Raw genomic sequence first — 20,526 nt, 5'->3', positions numbered from 1 at the left:
AGTTTATTTCTCCAGACAATACTCGTTTATTAGGAGAAAGTACGGACTGCAGATGCTGGAGATAAGAGTTGAAGAGTGTGGTGCTGGAAAAGCACAGCCAGTCAGACAGCATCTGAGGAGCAGGAAAATCAACATCTCAGGCATAAGCCCTTCATCCTGATGAAGGGCTTATGCCTGAAACGTCAATTCTCCTGCTTCTCAGATGCTGTCTGACTGGCTGTGCTTTTCCAGCAGCATAATACTTGTTTATTGTCTTACCTCACTTTTCCCACCTTGTTCTTCCACTCTCATGCAACACACAAAGCAATCCTTTCAGAAAGCAATCAACTATGTCTTTTTGATAACATGAGGGTCATTTTGTAATGTATCATCATTTCGGTCCTTTTCCATAATTCACCTTATCTGATACCGTGGACTGATTTTAATGGAAATTGTGCCCTTTCGCCAGGCACTGACTGCTTTTGAATAAAGCACTCCACTCCACTCCCTCTGAATACTTCTAGGTCTTCCTAGTGGCAACCGCAGCCCACTGCTGGATGAATTCCTGCTGTGGAGAGATGGAGCCCTTAAGTTGGCATTTTGTCTGCAGTTGTTGAGTCTGTTTCACATCACCTTTTGAAAATTTCAACAAATTCACCTCTGTCTAAACTAATGTGATCTCTCCAGAGTTCATTTATTCCTTCGTAATGACCAATTCCTTGTCTGTTTTAGTGTGTTAGAGCAGGAAATTGTAACTGAGCTGGAAGGCCTGCCATGATCTTCCTGGAGTGTGGAATAGGCTTGATGGGCAGAATGATCTGCTCCTGTTTCTAATGTTTCTAGGTCAGGAACTCTCTGATATTCTTGCTAGGGTCTGTTGTCCTAAATTGTAATCTGGATGCTCCATATTCTCTCCACTAACATTCCATCTTTTTCTACTCCTAGTATTTCTTTCAGTTTTCCCTTGGGAGAATCACATAGAGTCATAGAATCACAGAGATACACAGCACAAAACAGACCATTTGGTCCAACTTGCCCATGCAGACCAGATGTCCTAAATTTATCTCGTCCCATTTGCCAGCACTTGGTCCATATCCCTTTAAACCCTTCCTATTCATATATCCACCCAGATGCCGTTTAAATGTAGTAATTGTACCAGCCTCCACCACTTCCTGTGGCAGCTCATTCCTACACACAACACTCTTTGTGTGAAAATGTTTCCCATTAGATCACTTTTAGATTTTTCCCCTCTCACCCTAAATCTATGCTGTCTAGTTCTGAACTCCCCCAACCCAGGGAAAAGACCTTGTCTATTTATCCTATCCATGTCCCTCATGATTTTATAATGCCTATAAAGGTCACCCCTCAGCCTCCTATGATCCAGTGAAAACAGCCCCAGCCTATTCAGCCTCTCCCTACAGCTCAAACTCCCAACCCTGGCAATAGCCTTGTAATTCTTTTCTTAACCCTTTCAAGTTTTACAACATCCTTCGGATAGGAAGGAGACCAGAACTGCATACAATATTCCAAAAGAGGCCTAACCAATGTCCTGTCCAGCAGCAATATGACCTCCCAACTCCTGTACTCAATGCTCTGACCAATAAAGCATACCAAACGCCTTCTTCACTATCCTATCTACCTGCGACTCCACTTTCAAGGAGCTATGAATCTGCACTCTGAGGTCTCTTTGTTCATCAACACTCCCCCAGGCCTTACTATTAAGTGTATAAGTCCTGCCCTGATTTGCCTTTCCAAAATGCAATACCTCTCATTTATCCAAATTAAACTCCATCTGCTACTCCTCGGCCCACTGGCCCAAGTTTTATGCGATCTTTATTTTCCCAGAATGAATCTGACGTCTTTAAATTGGTAATTCAGAAGGAATTCCAGGAGCTCAGGAGTTTTGTTGATGATGAAGAGGCCAATATCATCGAGACCATACAATTAAAATGTACTTCTGCCATTGAATCAATTGATGAACAGTTGGAAGAGATGTCCAAATCTTTAAAGCAGTTTGCTGAAGCTGAGGCTTCATTGATGAAACTAAGCAACGAAAATCACTTAGATTTCATACAAGTAAGTACAATTAATTGTCTCAAATTATTGTTTGGTTAAGAGATAGCAAAAGAGATAAATGAGTGATAGGAATGCATTGAGTTTTAGAAAGAAAGAAGCAGCAAAGAAACTTCAAAAGATTTATGGAAAGATTTGGGTGCAGGTATAATGTTGGATATCCAACTCAAATGTCTACCAATTTTAATCCCATCCTCAAATGTCATTCTTATGATCCCTTGGGTTATACAAAATCAAATTATAAAGGACCAAGAGAAACTATGCAAACCAAACTTAGTAGAAGCGTACTCTATGTTGTCAGATCTTGGTTTGATGCATCCGTTCCATTTTCTTATTCCTGAGCAACTGAGAGCTGAAGATGAAGAATATACTGGAAATTCACACTTCACTGATGGAATGATTACATTTAACTCAGCATTACTGAATGAAACAACCTTGTAGTTACGGGAAGGGGTAATTGATAATTGCAAAATTAGTTTGATTTTAATCATATAAATCTCTGGTTTTTGATGTATTACTTCATCTTAAATTTGAATGCCATGGTGACCTCAGTTTTCCTGGTTAAGGATGGGGGAAACCTAGTGAGAGTATATAACCCCACAGTGTTTAACTTAATTGTACCCTTCAGTGATATTGACTTCATTCTAAGGCTGATCTGATGCAATTTGGTACATCATTATGGTTGACCTTGAAAACTGATTGACTAGAAATTGGTTTCAGTTTAATGTTCAACACATACATGACTTTCAAAACTCTCCTGTCAGCATGAAAGCTCGCCATCCAAATAGGCACCAGGTTAATTCAGGTATTGTCCTCTCTAACTTAATGGATAATGTCTGGAAAATCATAGAATATGTGTAATCTTGACTATTTATTGAGACAGCTACCCAGTCTAGACACCCCTTGTTAGGTGTATCTGCTGTGCAATTAACCAGTTTGGCTGGAAAATAAACAAAGTGAAGAAGCAGAGGATGAGTAGAGAGCTTTGGTTGATGCCCTTTGTAATCGGTGATCCAGCACCATCACCAATTATTATGTCCAGCATGGCATTGTAGAGCTTTCCAATCACATTGTAAAGTCAATTTGTTCCAGAATCCTCATGTGCTTATTTTTATATCAATGATATAATGTAAATATATTGATTGACAAAATAATATACTGATTGACAGATCTGTTGAAACCTGAAACCTAATACCCCAGGGGCAGATAACCAATTTAAGTACCCACGTAGTTCCAATTTCCAAAGGAGAGAGCCCATTTCAGCAGTCTGAGCTGGAGATGTGAGTAGTGGCATAGGGAGAGCCATCAGGCTCTCAGGCGCCCAGGAGCAGTTACAGGCATCCTTCCACCTTGAGGTCCTCATAGTCTCCCTTTATCACAGCCGAGAAAGGAGATATTCATGAGCTCTTCCATTTTGATGTAAGCTCCACGTCTCTTCCTACCACTCCACCAATGCACATCTCACCAAATGGTGACCTGCTGTTCACTGCTGGTCCTCCTATTAGGCCCTTTCTTCTTCAGTCCACCACCATGACAAATTGGACTGGGCACCTGTATCTGACTCCATAACTGGCCACCAATTGGGAAGATCAGTCATGATTATATTGAATGGCAGGACATGCTCAGTGGACTGAATAGCCTACTCAGATCCTATGTTTCTAAGATTGCGACCAATAATTGGTCAAGTCTACCAGAGTAACAAACATCTTTGAAATAAAATAAGGGTTTCTTCACCCATGGGACCTGGATGTTGGGAGTACTTGTGACAAATTGAATGGAGGCAGTTGGGGTGGGGTTTTCTGGTGAGGGTGACAGTGGGGGAGGAATGAAGGTGGTGTTCTGGTGGGTGTGGGTTTAATCCTATCAAAATTGACAACGTTTGACTTACGACACTATCATCTCTCTACTGATCAAATCACTGAATCAAGAATCTCAGACTCCCACAGACTGTTCTAGAAATTTAGAACTAAGAGTGCTCCTTAAGGGAGATGGGTCCGTCAGGATAAAGGACAATCCCATAAAGCATGAGAAAACTTAGCAACTACTTCTGGGTTCCAGACCAGAACTGGAGCCAACACTGGGATTTTGACACAACTGATAAAATTCAGCCCAGTGTAGACTCTGAGACTGTTCAGAATACTATCACCAGCAGTTAATAACAAATTTCCCACAGCCATCTCAGATTTGAAGGGTGTGTGGCTTCAAAATGTGGAGGTGTGATCTACAGTTAAGATAGATGAGTGTTAAATTCTAATTTTTTTCTGTATTTACCTCTGTTAAATCTTTTAATTTTTTCTTCTATACACTTTTCAGAAGTACAGTTCAATTGTCTCAAGGTAAGTGTAATCTGCAGCTTCTCTATTATTTTATTGGGTGCTGAGGCAATGAAGAAAAAGACTTTTTGACTATTTTGTTTCTTCCTAATCTTAGGTTTTTGTTGATTTTCCCTGAAATGTATCAAACCCCTTGATGTTTGTTGGGAAAGAATGGTGTGAGGTACAGCAGGACATTACACAGGCTAGGAGCTGTGATTGCTAGCCCAGGCAGCTCAGAGATGATTCAGCCCAAAGATGTCTTTACTACCCTTCAGATAGGTAGCACCGAATAAAATTAGTAAAGAATCTTATTCCCTTGTTCAAAAAGCACAGCAGATCAAGGCCAGGTAATTACAGACTAGTTAGTTTGCCGTCAGTGGAGGGAAATTATTGGAAAAAATTCTAAAGGTCAGGGAAAGGTAGAGATCAGTCAAGGATAGTCTACATGGATTTGTTGGAGGGAAAACCAGTTTGACTAATTCAATTTAATTTTTTTGAAAAGGTGACTAAGTATATTGATGAGGGTAGAGCAGTTGATTGTTTTTCACATGGATCTCAGTAAGACTTTTGACAAGATTTCATATGGAAGGCTGGTCCAAAGGTAAGAGCCCATAGCGTCCAAGGCAAGTTGACAAACTGGGTCCAAAATTGGCTTACAAATAGGAGGTAAAGGGTGAGGATGGAGGGTTGTCTTTGTAACTGGAAGCCTCGGGAGCACGAGGATCAATGCAGGGACCTTTTCTGTTTGTTATGTGCATTAATGACTTGGATGTGAATGTAAGATGGTATAATTAGTAAGTTTAAAGTTAACACAAAAATTGGTGGTGTTGATATTGAGGAGGATGGTCTCAGGCTACAGTCTGATATTGATCAGCTGGTAAATTGGGCAGAGCAATGGCGATTGGAATTTAATCCTGATAACTTCAAGGTGGTGCATTTTGGGAGGTCTAACAAGGAACAGAAATACACAATGAATGGTAGCTCCCTAAGGAGTACTGACAAACAAAGGGACATTATTGTAGAAGCCCATAGATCCCTTCAGGTACATAGGGTGGTGAAGAAGTCATACAAGGTGTTTCCCTTCATTAGACAGGGCATAGAATATCGGAGCAAGGAATCATGTTACAAGTTTATAAAACATTGGTTGGGCCATTCAAGGAATACTCTATGCAATTCTGATTGCCACACAATTGATTGCACAGGAGAAGGTTCAGAGGAGATGCACCAGGATGTTCCTTCAGATGAAAAGTCTCAGTTATCCATAGAGACTGGATTAGTTTGATATGTTTTCTTTCCCTGAGGTGGGATCTGACTGAGATATACAAAATTATGGGAGGCATAGACAGAGTAAATCATCAGAATCTCTTCCTGAATGCAGACATGTCTAAAACCAGAAAGCGTACATTTAAAGTGAGGAGCATGTTCTTTAATCAGTTCTGGCTATAAAAGGGCATGGTGGAAATATGGAACGTGCTACCTGAGAGGGTATTGGAGATCAGAATTCTTACAGCATTCAAGAAACATGTGAATGAGTACTTAAAATGCTAGGGCAAAACTGGCTGTGGACCAAGTGCAGGTAAATGGGATTAATGTAGTTTGGTGTTAGTGGTAGGCATAGACATGGTGGGCCAAAGGGACTGTTGCCCTGGTGTATGACTCTTTGATTCCTGATCATCATCTTGTGACCCTTCCTGGGGAGAAAGTGTGGCCACTGGTAGAGGACATAATGGGGCTTGTCAGTGATGACTTCATTACTCAAATGGCCTGATGAGACTCATAATGAACAGGATCACTCTCCTACACATGCGCACACACACACATTGGTCTTCTTAAAAAAAATAATTGTGTCCTCCCTGTCAGTGCTCATTTTGTTTGAGACTGTCCTTCAGGGCCCTTTATGGACAAGTGCCTCCCAATCGAAACACCTTTGAGCACTGCTTGTGCGAAGGCTCTCCTGCCCTCTATGCTGGCTACCTGGATTAACATATTGCAGGTCCACGTGTCTTCTCTCCTTTACCCTGGCTGTGTGTAATAGATTAGGAAATAGAAGCAGGAGTTGGCCATTCGGCCCACTGTACCTGCTCCCTATTCAACTAGATCTGGCATTATTAATAATTCATTATCTTTGTGGAAGATCTACATTACTGGGTAATTGATTTAATGCTTGCAAAGAGGAAGATGATGTGTGGTGGTAATGTCACTGGACTAACAATTAGTGAAATTTGAATTCAGTTAATAAATCTGGAATTTATTGTGACCATATCAACCATCATCAATTATTGTTTTAAAAAACCATCTGTGTTCACTAATGGCTATTAGGGAATGAAACCTATCATCCTTATCCAAGTTGGTCTGCACATGACTCCAGACCCACAGCAATGTGATTGATGCTTAACTATCCTCTGAATAGCTGAGTAAGTTACTCAGATCAAGGGCAATTAGTGATGGGCAGTAAATATCTCACCAGCAACGTCCACATCTCATGAATGAATAAAGAATGAAGCACAGGCACAGACCATTCTGCCCACCTTATAAAAATCCTTCCCTCACTGATTGTATTCCATATGCATTCCAAATTCCTTGATGAAAGATATGGTTTTCCTTAATTTCAAGTTTTAATTTCTTGCATTACTAGCAGCTCGTGGGCGGCACGGTGGCACAGTGGTTAGCACTGCTGCCTCACAGCGCCAGAGACCCGGGTTCAATTCCCACCTCAGGCAACTGTCTATGTGGAGTTTGTCCATTCTCCTCCGGATGCTCTGGTTTCATCCCACAGTCCAAAAAACTGCAGGTTAGGTGAATTGGCCATGCTAAATGGCCTGTAATGTTAGGTGTAGGGGTCTGGGTAGGTTGCTCTTCAGAGGGTCGGTGTGGATTTGTTGGGCCGAAGGGCCTGTTTCCACACTGTAAGTAATCTAATCTAAGTAATGACTAGCCGACTTTTTCCTATGCTGGAAGGTTAATAGAATTGAGATGGAGGGATTGACATTTTTAGGATACAAACTTACAACTAGTGAGTGCCGCAGGGATCAGTGCTGGGGCCACAATTACTTATCAATACAAATTCATGACTTGGATGAGAAAAGTGAATGTACTATAACGAAGTTTGCAGATAACACAAAAATAGGTGGAAAGCTAACTGGTGAGGCTCATACGGAGAGTCTCCAGGAAGATTTAGAGAAGTTAAGAAGAGGGCAAAAACTTGACAGATAAAGAGAATATAAGAACATAACAACTAGGCCGTCTGGCCCATCGAGCCTGCTCCACCATTCAATAAGATCATGGCTGATTATTTTACGGACTTAAGTCCACTTATCCGCCCACTCACCATAACCTTTAATTAATGTGGGAAAATGTGAGGTTATGAGTGTTGGCAGGAAGACTAGAAGAGCTATTATTTAAACAGAGAAAGACTGCAGAAAGCTGCAGAACGGAGGGATTTGGGAGTTTTCATACATAAATAAAAAAGGTCACTTACAAGTTCAGAGGGCAGTAGATAAGGCAAATGGAAAATTGGCCTATGTTTCAGAGGGAATGGAGTATACAAAATGGAGAGGTTTTTACTATAACTGTACGAGGCACTAATCAAAGCACACCAGGAAAATACTATGAATAGTTTTGACTCATTGGAATTCAGAAGAATGAGGAGGGGTTCTTAATAGAGACGTATAACATTTTGAAGGGAATACATAAGATAAAAGCAGCGAGGTTGTTTCTACTGGCGGGTGAGACTAGAACTATGGAACATAGCCTCAAAATAAAGGGAAGCAGATTTGGGACTGAGTTGAGGAGAACTTCATCCGGCCCATCTTCACTAGAAGGGTTGGAAATCTGTGGAACTTGCTGTCCAGTGAAGCAACTGAGGCTGACTCATTGAATGTTTTTAAGACAAAGATAGATAGATTTTTGAATAGTAAAGGAATTAAAGGTTATGGTGAGTGGGCAGATAAGTGGACTTAAGTCCGTAAAATAATCAGCCATGATCTTATTGAATGGTGGAGCAGGCTCGATGGGCCAGACGGCCTAGTTCTTATGTTCTTATATTCTCTTTTTCTAAGGAACGATATATATGCACTGGAGGCAGTCGAGAGAAGGTTCATCCGGCTGATCACAGGTATGGAGGGACTGTCTTATAAGAAGTTGAGTAGATTGGGACTGGACTCACTGGAGTTTCAAAGAATGAGAGGGGACTTTATTAAAGCATAGAAGATTCTTAGTGGACCTGACAGGGTTGATGTGGAAAAGAAGTTTCCTGTTGTGGGAGTCATAGTCATAGAGAAGTACAGCATGGAAACAGACCCTTCAGTCCAACCCGTCCATGCCAACCAGATATTTCAACCCAGTCTAGTCCCACCAGCCAGCACCCGGCCCATATCCCTCCAAACCCTTTCTATTCATATACCCATCCAAATGCCTTTTAAATGTTGCAATTGTACCAGGCTTCACCACTTCTTCTGGCAGCTCATTCCATACATGTACCACCTTCTGTGTGAAAAAGTTGCCCCTTAGGTCTCTTTTATATCTTTCTCCTTTCACCCTAAACCTATGCACTCTAGTTCTGGATTTCCCCACTCCAGGGAAAAGACTTTGTTTATTTATCCTATCCATGCCCCTCATAATTTTGTAAACCTCTATAAGGTCACCCCTCAGCCTCCGACGCTCCAGGGAAAACAGCCCCAGCCTGTTCAGCCTCTCCCTATAGGTCAAATCCTCCAACCCTGGCAACATCCTTGTAAATCTTTTCTGAACCCTTTCAAGTTTCACAACATCTTTCTGGTAAGAAGGAGAACAGAATTGCATGCAATATTCCAACAGTGGCCTAACCAATGCCCTGTACAGCCGCAACATGACCTCCCAACTCCTGTACTCAATACTCTGACCAATAAAGGAAAGCATACCAAACGCCTTCTTCACTATCCTATCTACCTGTGACTCCACTTTCAAGGAGCTATGAACCTGCACTCCAAAGTCTCTTTGTTCATCAAGGCTCCCTCGGACATAGAGTCGAGGACCAGAGGTCGTAATCTTAGAATAAGGGTCACACGTTGAAGACAGAGTTGGGGAGGAATTTCTTCTTTTGATGTGTGGGTGTGAATCTCTTTGTATTAGACTCACTCTGTTGTGTTATACTGCTGATGATTCTTATCATCTCAATGTTTACACATGTCGTAATTCTTTACAGCAAAGGGCTGTTGAGGCTGAATCATTAAGTATCTCAAAACTGAAGTTGATAAAGAAATCAAGTGTTATGGGAATAAAGTAAGAGTTGAAGATTAGCAGATCAATCATGGTCTCATTCAGTGATGGAACTGAATGGTCTGCTTACTGACCTATGTCCTACGGATTTTATTGTATACACCAAAGCAGTTTGAAAATTTAGATTAATAACTTTAAAACCCTGAATGATCTCTAACAAGAATAGAAACCTGGAATTAGAGGTTGTCAAACAACTGAATTAATGAAACCCCATAGTGGAAAACCATGCAATGTATAGTAAGTGAATGTGTCTGTTTCCTGCTAACAGACTGAGTTATAAGTATCTCTCATGTTTCAGCGCATGTCCTGAGATATTTTATCTTTCAGTTACTAAGATTAAAATAGGTACTCATGTGTGTGAATGAACACTAGTGTGAGAAATGATTAAATAAGATTATGTGCTAATTTTAAAAGGGGTGACCGCTAGATAGGGGAGGGCATCAAACTCGGAGATTGGAAGCATTTTCTTTCGTGCAATGTGTGTGGGTGCGAATCTCTTTGTGTCAGGCTCACTCGGTTGTGTTACATTGCTCATGATTCTTATCACCTTAGTGTTTACACAAGTCATTATCTAATTCACGATAAGTGTTACTCATGCACTTCAACTAAGTCAAGTGCAAATAAATCAAACAGAGCAAATAGTTTTTCACATAAATAAGATTGTTGCCTCAGTTAATAAATTATTATAGTATTTACTTAGTAATGGGTGGTTATAATTTCCAGTTCAGTGACTTTACTCATATGACTCTGTGCTTTGTGTGCAATACACCCTTGACCATCTACAATACACTGTGGGAGGACATGTCATTTTTCTCTTCCTTGTGGGGACTGGTGAACACATTTCAGAAAGAGAAGGGTTACTACAACATTAAACATAGACTTCATCAAAAAAAAATCAAAAGCAATAAATTGATCAATTAAATGCATCATTAATAGAAATGGCCATTAAAAGTACCAAGCAGCAAAACCTAATAATAAAGCTGATTTTTTTTGCCTTTTTGGTTAAGAGGCAGAGATAGAGAGAGGAAGAGTATTTACGAGGAAATTTCTATTTCATATTGATATGAAAGTTTTTCTTTCTTGAGACACTTCAATGAAATTTGGTAAAAAATGATTTTTTTATATAATGAATGAATAATATAATGAATAAGAGCAACCAGCAGCTGGTCATTTCCATCCTCAGTGTCGCAGCCGGACTTGCAGTCTCCTTTGCCAATTTGACTTTCCTTACCCTCTCATCGTGCTGCAACTCTCATCACCTTCCCCTCCTCCCCAGGTTAGAGTTTCCCAATCTCCACACTCACTGCCAAGGGTCCAATGCCAGGCTGCTAGCGGCCCTTCCGATCACAGATTAGTTCTCTCCCACTCTTGTTGCTGATTGGCTCAGTAAGGGTGAAACACATACAGAACACATTATAGAAAGCCCACCATGTGGAAAGAAACTGCGCCAACCTTCCGAAGAGTATCCCACACCCCATCCTCGAACCCTGTCCCCATAACCCTGCATGTCCCATGGCTAACATCCCTGCATACTACGGACAATTTAGAATGGCCATCATCCAGAGGAAACCCACTCAGGCACAGGGAGAATGTGTAAACTCCACACAGACACTCACTCAAGGCTGGAATCAAACCCAGATCCCTACCGCTGTGAGGCAATAGTGCTAACCACTGAGCCACCATGCTGACCCAGATTGGAGGAATGGCTCCTTGCAAAATCTTACACTTCAACTTACCTGAATTTGAAACACTGGCTTCAAATAAATAAAACGAAAGGAAAATTCTTTAAAAAACTTGCACTTCACATCATCTTGTTTCTTGGTCTGTGCTCCTGCTTGTGTAAGGGTATGTGATGATTAATTATGCAAACCTCATGTCTCCCAGTAAAGCAGACATGGGGCTTTATGAAAAGTTTGTATCTGGCCTGCACGCCATCGTTGGACACACTCAGTCTAAAGTATATACAGGAGGACAAATCCATTTTGGTATTTGCAACATGGAAACAGTGTTGAATTTGTTCATTGGTTTAGCCAGAGTTAGAATAGTTTCAGGCATTATATTGTAAAAAGGATGTTAGAGCTACAGGAGAGGTGCAGGATTGATTCATGAGTGCTCAAATTAATATTAAGTCAGTAAAGAAGACTTTGAACATTTAGGACTTTTTTTTCACTAGAACAGAGAAAAGTGGATTCCAAACCAAAATAAGTGAACTAACAGCACAAATATAGGTTGACAGGTGGGATCTCATAACTATTATGGAGACATTGATGAGGAGATCAAAGCTGGGAACTAAATATTCAGGGGCATGTGACTTCTCAAAATAAAAGCCACAAAGTAAGGGATGGTGGGTTAGCATTGTTGGTACGGGATAGAGTAGCTGCATCAGCAAAAATTATATTGGATTGGAAAATGCAAAATGCATATTGAAGTACATAAGCAATGAAAAGGTTAAGCAGACCCTGCTAGGTGTAATCAGTAAAGTATTAGGGGAAAAGGCAGGAAAGTGGACTTGAGGATTATCCAATCAGCCATGATCTCATTGAATGGCAGAGCAAACTTGATGGGTTGAATGGCCTCCTGATGCTATGTCTTATGGTCTTGAAGATACTTCCTACTCGATCTGTTCAGACATTTTATTACACATCTCTGGAACAGGTGGGATTTGAACCTGGGATTCCTTGCTCAGAGATGTTGTCTGAGCCTTTCAATTTACGATGGACAATTGTTGCCAATTATTGGTAAATTGGTTTGGAATGTGACTGAAAGAATGGAGGGGGCAGTTAGAAGATTTTAAACGTGGATTAATAGAAAATGAATACTCAACCATGAATTAAAACAAAGTTTAGCGTCAATGAAAATTGAATTGACTACACATTTGACAAGACAGTCAATGACATGGGATTTGAATTGATAGATCCAGCAGAGGCAAAAGGGGCTTTTATCAGCATCTAAAGCCACCTTTTAAAGAACAATTGTGGCCACCATTATAGAGATAAAATTAACTGTGTTGAAATGAAACACTTAAGAAACTCATTGTCAGGATCAAACATTTCTTGCTTAGTATAACACTTTCAGATATAAAGTTTCAATTCAGTCTTTTCTGATAATATGTCTCAGAAGAGCATCCTCGATTTGCACCAATTCCCTCAATCTTCCAGTTTCAACTAAAACAGATCCATCTGTTGAATTGGACTTGTGTCTTGTCAGGCCATGCTGATTTTAATCAAACAAAGAAGATCTGATACAAAAACAGGCATTGCTGAAGACCCTTTGAAGGGTCATTGGTCTCAATATGTTAACTCTGTTTCTCTTTCCACAGACGCTGTCAGACCTGCTGTGTTTCTCCAGCAATTTCTGATTTCGTTTTCATGCCAATTTCAACTGTACTGAGACTACCCAACACTACCTCACACAATACCTCACAGACAGCAGGGCAGAAGACATTACTGCTTTATCAAGCTGGGCTGGATTTGAATCTAGATCCCAGAAATTAAACCATTGATTGCTCAGCCCAGTTCCCCAAAATCTCAGTGATAGGTGCTGTATTACTCTATGAATAATTATTTATTTTTTACTTTTTGAAGAAGAACATATATATATCCTTGTTAATCAAAAGATTTCATAGAGTAATACAGCATAGAAATAGACCCTTCAGTTCAACTCATCCATGCCAACCAAATTTTCCAAATTAAACCTGTCTCATTTACCTGTATTTGGCTCATATCCCTCTAAACCTTTCCTATTCATGTCCCTGTCCAAATGTCTTTTAAATGCTGTAACTGTGCATCTACCATTTACTCTGGTGGTTCATTTCACATATGAACCAATTTGTGTGTGAAAACATTGCCCTTCAGGTCTGTTTTAAAACTTTTTTGGGAAGGCATGAAACTTCACAAACTTACACGGCTGTATGACTTTGAGCAATTAATCCATTTATGATTCTTTTAGTTGCAAACTGGAGACACAACCACAGTCCAACAAAGCCATCAGCACCATCTCCTTCAAACCTGGCTTTAGAGATGATGATATCAAACTGACCGTCTGGAAAAAACTGCAAAAGAGGATTTTACCAGGTGGGTTTGAATGGTGAACTCAATGTCAGATGAATCGATTTAAGGGATTGTGTGAGCAAGGGGAATTATATAAAAGAATTGTCTCCTCATAGCTAAGTGTGAATAATGGCATTAATGTATGATCCAGGTGAACATGAATAGAGATTGTTACTAAGTATATTTGTTGCTGTTACAAGTATTAAGTACAGATTAAGTTATTTATCAGAAAATATGTTTGTGTTAGTTTATAATCAAAATTATCTCCTGAAAGAATAAGAGAACAAGGTGAAAAGATTAAGTAGTGTTAACATAAATAATGGCTGTAGCATTGAATAAATGCTTCTATACTGAAATATGGAATATGTAATTCACACATCCCTCTGACTCAGACACATAGGGAGTACCTGTAACACAGTGCAAAACATGTCAATTTGGAAAAAGGAGTTACTGCCCATTTAATAATCTCTGTGTCCACAATTTTTTTCTTTTATCACTGCTGTGCCAAAATTTAATTCCTGAAAGCAATATGGAGACCCCTTCAGCACTAGGATTACAATGGTTCAGGGGGATGACTCAGATTCTTGGGCTGAAGAGAAATAAGTCTCTCTTTGCCATTGTCAGCCCTATCCCAAAGCAAATTTAACCGAAAGAATATTTAAGAGAGAGGTGAGGAGGAATTTCTTTCTCAGAGTGTAGTGAATCTGTGGAATTCTTTATCACAGAGGGCAATGCAGACTGCATCGTGATTTTAATCAGGGGAAGGGTAAGGGGATTAAGGGTCACGGGAAAAGCCAGGAAGGTGGAATTGAGGATTATCAGATTAGCCATGATGTCACTGAATTGCAAAACAGACTCAGTGGGCTGAATGACCGATTTCTACTCCTGTTGCTTTTGGTCTCTTAAATGAAAAAAATCATAACACCACATTGTGTATCTGTATATGGACTTGTGCAGTGCTGTTGAATAGGAAGGCAAAACACAAATTGAACCTGCTTAACTTTAGCCACTACCATCCAGACATTTTAAGGGGTGTGTCTCTGTGATGTTGCAATCTACATAGTTGTTGTCACAGTAACTGAACTAACCAGATCCGTTCGGAATTGAGAACAGATTTACTTCACTCTCTTATGCTTACTTGGAACTGGCATGTTCCAAACTCATTCCAAAATTGAGTCAGCACAAAGAGGTTTTCATGACATGAATGTGCATTTTATTTTACCTCAGATGAGGACTGAAGTCCTGATGTGTTTCCCTCTCCTCTCAGAGTCCCCAGTGGGAACTGGAATTTAGACAGTTTCTTATGTCTGGTAGGATGGTGATAGAGTAGGACCTCTAAGCCTGTCCACTTCACTATTCTTTTTGTTTCTTTTTTTCTCTCTTTTCTCATTTTTTTTTCTCTTTGTCTCTTTGGTTTCTCTTACTTCTTGCTGAAGAGCTCGGTCGAAGTGATGGCATCAACAGACTCAACTAGGCCCAACAGCACGGACTCAAGGCAATAGTGTCAGATGCAACTTTGGGTTCACGGCAGCTTTCTGCATTAATGAGGCAATAATGGCTGCTGTGGCAGAGGTGGGTTTGGGTTCTCAGCGATGTCTGCATCCAGAGCAGTTGCATCGAGGTGGCAGTAGAAGCGAATTTGGGCGTCCTCCACAATCCTACAGCAGGACCCAGCGCCATTGGTGGTGTCTGCATTGGCGAGGGTGTCGGTGGAGGCAAGATGGCGCCAAAGTGTGGCGACATTCATTTGAGTGATGGCAGCTCCACAAAGGCAACTTCTATCTGGCCACCAGGCCCGTGGTCTACGACAGAGCACTGAACAAGAAGGACTGTAAAGTTGAACATTCGTTATTTCTTCATTTTCTGCCTTTATATTCTATGTTTTGGTTTATTTTTCTGTGTTTTCAGATGTCACCGGAGAGTGGTGACACTATACAACACCTTTCGCTGTATTTTGTAACAAAATATACGTGAGAATAAATAATTAAAGTCAATAAATATATCAAATCAAATCAAATGTTTCCCTTCCCTGACTTGGGGAATTCCAGATACATTCTACACATGGTTGGACATCCTGCTGAAGAAAATAAGGTAGCAGTTATGAGTATAACAGCAGGCTGTAGGTTAGTAAGCACTACGAAATCCCAGTGGAATAGGGGTGAAGACGTGACATTATGTTTAGTTTTGGATTAGTGGTGCTGGAAAAGCACAGCAATTCAGGCAGCATCCGAGGAGCAGTAAAATCGACGTTTCGGCCAAAAGCCCTTCATCAGGAATAAAGGCAGAGAGCCTGAAGGGAAGGCTTTTGCCCAAAACATCAATTTTACTGCTCCTCGGTTGCTGCCTGAACTGCTGTGCTTTTCCAGCACCACTAATACAGAATCTGGTTTCCGGCATCTGCAGTCATTGTTTTTATCATTATGTTTAGTTTTGTAGCTCTTCCAACAAACTCAATGCCAATCAGAAGAAAGCAATCAGAATTATTGACTCTATGACACCCCATCCACTCTCTTCAATACTGACACACTGTGACTGCTGTGTGTATCATTTACAGAATATATGAAACAACTTACCAAAGTCCATTTGATAGCACATCCCACCTGTGGCTTCCACCACTTAGAAGGTTAAGGGCAGCAAGTCCAAATGAACACCATCACATTCCCCTTCAAAACATGCATCAACCTGATGTGGAAATCTATTGCAATCCACCCATTAACTATTGTGTCTATTTTGTTTTATTCTCTTGTGGTTTGAGGCAGCGTCTATTGCCCATCCCTCATTGCCTTTGAGAAGGTGGTGCTGGGCTGCTTTCTTGAACTGCTGTAGTCTGTGTGCTTTAGGTAGATCCACAATGTTGTTAGTAAAAGAATCCCAGCATTTCGACTAAGCAGCAAGTGAAAGAATAGTGATATATTTCCAAGTCAGAATGTCTTGGAGAGGAACTTGAAGATGGTGGTATTCCAATGTATATGCTGCCCTTGTCCTTCTAGATGGAAGTGGTTGTGAATTTTGAAGGTGCTGTCTAAGGACCTTTGGTGAATTTCTGCAGCACATCTTGCAAATGGTATATTGGAACCTAAGAACTTTCTCATAACAGCATTGAAGATGGCCTGTCATAACATGATCTAATAGGAACAAGAATAGACCATAGGCTGCATGATCATGCTCCAGCATTCAACATTGCGTGCAATTCTGGTCTCCTTCCTATCGGAAAGATGTTGTGAAACTTGAAAGGGTTCAGAAAAGATTTACAAGGATGTTGCCAGGGTTGGAGAATTTGAGCTATAGGGGGAGGCTGAACAGGCTGGGGCTGTTTTCCCTGGAGCGTCGGAGGCTGAGGGGTGACCTTATAGAGGTTTACAAAATTAGGAGGGGCATGGATAGGATAAATAGACAAAGTCTTTTCCCTGGGGTTGGGGAGTCCAGAACTAGAGGGCATAGGTTTAGGGTGAGAGGGGAAAGATATAAAAGAGACCTAAGGGGCAATGTTTTCACGCAGTGGGTGGTACGTGTATGGAATGAGCAGCCAGAGGAAGTGGTGGAGGCTGGTACAATTGCAACATTTAAGAGGCAATTGGATGGGTATGTGAATAGGAAGGGTTTGGAGGGATATGGGCCGGGTGCTGGCAGGTGGGATTAGATTGGATTGGGATATCTGGCTGGCATAGACGGGTTGGACTGAAGGGTCTGTACATGCTGTACATCTCTATGACTCTATGTCAAGTCTGATATTCTGCCTCAGTTTCATGTTGCCCATATCCTGTGATATTGGAGTTTGAAATATCCATCTATCCCAGCCCTAATTATGCTGTTGATGCAGCAGCAGTTACACCCTGGGCAGACAATCCCAAAGATTCACAGCACTCTTGCGTGAAGTTTTTTTTCTCCTCAACTGATCAACCTGTTATGCTGAACATTCTGTCCTCATGTTCTAGATTTCCCAGATATAAGAAACAACCTCTCCGTGTCTGCCCTTTCAGAATCTTGTATGTTTCTGTTGCAAGATGCTCCAGCTAAAGCTCATCTGCTCTTCTTTTCTTTCTCTTCTCTTTTCCTTCCATGTACTGTTTCTTTTTTCTTCTTATTTTCTTCGCTTTGACTCCCGGCCTTTAGCGATCGACGACTGTCGGACTCCGGCAAGCATCAATTCCTGGCCTGGCGCTGCGGCCTCTCCTACCAGTCTCCCAACCTGATGCAATGGTCTCCTGGCCTCCTGTAGCAGCCTCCTGGCTTTCCACAGTGGCCTCCCACCATGTCATGGTATCCTCCCAGCATCCCGCAGCGGCTTCCCAGTGTTGGCATGGCGACTTTCTGACCTGGTGTAGTGGCCATGCGGCATGGCATGGCGACCTCCTAGCCTGCACATTGGCTAACCATCGCAGCCTCCCAGCATGGCGACCTTCTGGCCTCCCATAGCCGTCTCCCAATGTGGTGTGTCACTGGCACGGTGTGGAGCCAGGGCCCAGTGCAGACTGGAAGCTAAGTGCCAGCGTGGCCTGTTGTACTGTAGTCTTTTCTGTAACACTGGACATTTTATTTCTATAATAAATCTTGTAACAAAAGAAGGTTGTGCCTAGGTATTTTGCATCTAAGTTGGTGCTGTAATTGGTGACATAGAAACTTCTATTCAATGAGATCACCTCTCATTCTTCTAAACTCTAGAGAGTACAGTTCCAATTTATGCAGCCTGATATAACAACAACTCTTTCATTCCAAGAACCAGTCTTTGTTATAATGTCTTCAAAGCAAGTAAAACCTTCCTTAAGTGGAGACCAAAACAGCACAAAATATTACAGCTGGGGTCGCAACAAAGTCATGTACACTGTACCAAGGCCTCTTTATTCTGGAACTTCAAGCCTCTTGTAATAATAGCCAATATGATATTTGCCTTCCTAATTTCTGTAGCAGTTCAAGAGAATGACCCCCCACCCAACCACGATCTCAAGTGTGACTAGGATGGGAATAAATGGTGGTCTTGCCAGCTGTATTTCAAAAATTAATTTTTAAAATAAGACAATTGGTCTGCATCTACCTCATTGTAGCATATTCAATGAGATGGGTATTGTTGTGTGATATTTACAGTAAAGTGTAAATCGATAAAATGCAATCTAGAATTGCATATTTATCTCCAGGCTAGACCTTTTCCCCATGTAGAATGTTTTTTCTATTTTTTTTCAGACCCAGAGGAATTAAAATTGGATCCCAGCACTGCGCACCCACTTCTGATCATAACCAACGGAAGCACCAGGGTAGAATGTGGAACATACCTCAAGCGCTTGTCATTAGTACAGGAACGATTTGACTACAATACCTGCATCCTCGCCAACAAAGGCTTTTCCTCAGGCAAGCACTACTGGCAAGTGATTGTCAACGAGAAGATGAAGTGGCGTCTCGGTGTCATCAAAGGAACTACAGGCCGCAAAGGAAAGCTGAATAAGACTCCCGAGAATGGAGTCTGGATGATCGGAGTGAAGGAAGGAAAAATTTATGAGGCATACAAGAATCCCAAAGTCCAACTTACACTCTTTGTGAGGCCACGGAAGATTGGCATCTTCCTGGATTATGAAGGAAAGCGTCTCTCCTTCTACAATGTGGATAATCCTGATGAGCTGAGCTTGATCTATACGTTCGATGCAGACTTTCAGGGGAAGATTTATCCAATTTTTGACCTTTGCTGCATGGACAGAAGTGACTTAGCCCCTATCACACTTTGTCGTGTATAAACAATCCCAATCTCACAGCAAGGTGCATCATGGGTCGCATGTAACTTTATGATAAAAATTACTTTTAATCAACTCTCGGGCAGGTTGGACTTGAACTCAGACTTTCGAGCTCAGAGGCAGTGATCCTGGATTCTCTGAACTTTCTTTATGATAACATGACAGCTGCTTTCATGTCATAGTTACTGCCACCTGATTTTGTCACATGTCGCGCCCAATGAAAGGCAATATTTAATTCTTGAGAGCCTCCTTTTCAAACTATTAGCACAGTTGCTATGTTTAACTGTAAACGGATCTATTTTTTTTGGGCCTGTACCTTTTAAGTTTACTGATCTGTGTGGGGTGATTGTAATAAAGTGTTCAAAAGCTCAGAGAATGCTAGTGACAAAGAGAACAAATAATTGTTGGCAAATTTCTCCCTTAAGGTGAAAAGAACTAAGAAGGGTTTGGTTTTCTATTTTTCAGATTGTTTCAATTTGTAACAAAGAATTGTTTGTATCACAAGACTATTTTCTGTTTTTTAATTAAATCTGGATGTAACATGTGTTTGGTGACAAGAATGTGACAGAAATGCTTGGTTGCAACACATTTATGATACATTATAGAAGCCTAGAAAGATAACATAAAATCTTACCGCACAGAAAGAGCACATTAGCCCATTTTACTTGTGCTGATTCCTTGAAAGAGCTTTCCAATTTGTCCCAATTTCCTACCTTCTCCCTATAAACTTACAATTTTCTCCCCTACAGGTATATCCAGTTTGCAGAGGGCTCTTATGGTGCAGTGGTAGTGTAACCTACCTTTGGGCTTAGGTTCAAGTCCCGTCAGCTCCAGAAGTATGTAATAACAAGTCTGAACAGCTTGATCAGAAATGTCGATATCCAATTTACATTTGAAAATTATTATTAAATATGTTCCACTGCTCTTTCAAGAGTATATTCTCGATCAGTATCGAAGGCAAAAATATTTATTTGTATACAGGCTTACACTTTTGCTGAACAATGTCCTTCCAATCTGCTGTACAAAGCAAATAAAACCTGTATGAAAAATTGTAATAATTTAGAAGAGCACCAAAGATTCTTAAACTGCTACTCTACTGCCTTATAAAGGCAAGTAACAAAAAAAATTAATAAA

General features: G+C 40.9%; 1 protein-coding gene across 1 annotated transcript in view; it reads left to right on the top strand.

The window, feature by feature from the left end:
* Positions 1-20,526, top strand: part of LOC140491192 (E3 ubiquitin-protein ligase TRIM50-like) — a 32,639-nt gene extending 12,113 nt beyond the window's left edge. The window contains exons 3-6 of the mRNA XM_072589171.1: positions 1,825-2,055; positions 4,366-4,388; positions 13,572-13,696; positions 18,851-20,526. Coding sequence (XP_072445272.1) covers positions 1,825-2,055; positions 4,366-4,388; positions 13,572-13,696; positions 18,851-19,395 — 924 coding nt within the window. The 3' untranslated portion in view covers positions 19,396-20,526. The remainder of the gene's footprint in view (positions 1-1,824; positions 2,056-4,365; positions 4,389-13,571; positions 13,697-18,850) is intronic.

This window comes from Chiloscyllium punctatum, chromosome 19 (assembly GCF_047496795.1).
Source record: "Chiloscyllium punctatum isolate Juve2018m chromosome 19, sChiPun1.3, whole genome shotgun sequence".
Classification (NCBI taxonomy): domain Eukaryota; kingdom Metazoa; phylum Chordata; class Chondrichthyes; order Orectolobiformes; family Hemiscylliidae; genus Chiloscyllium; species Chiloscyllium punctatum.
The sequence above is the reverse complement of the archived record's forward strand: the minus strand, read 5'-3'. Positions and strand labels throughout refer to the sequence as shown.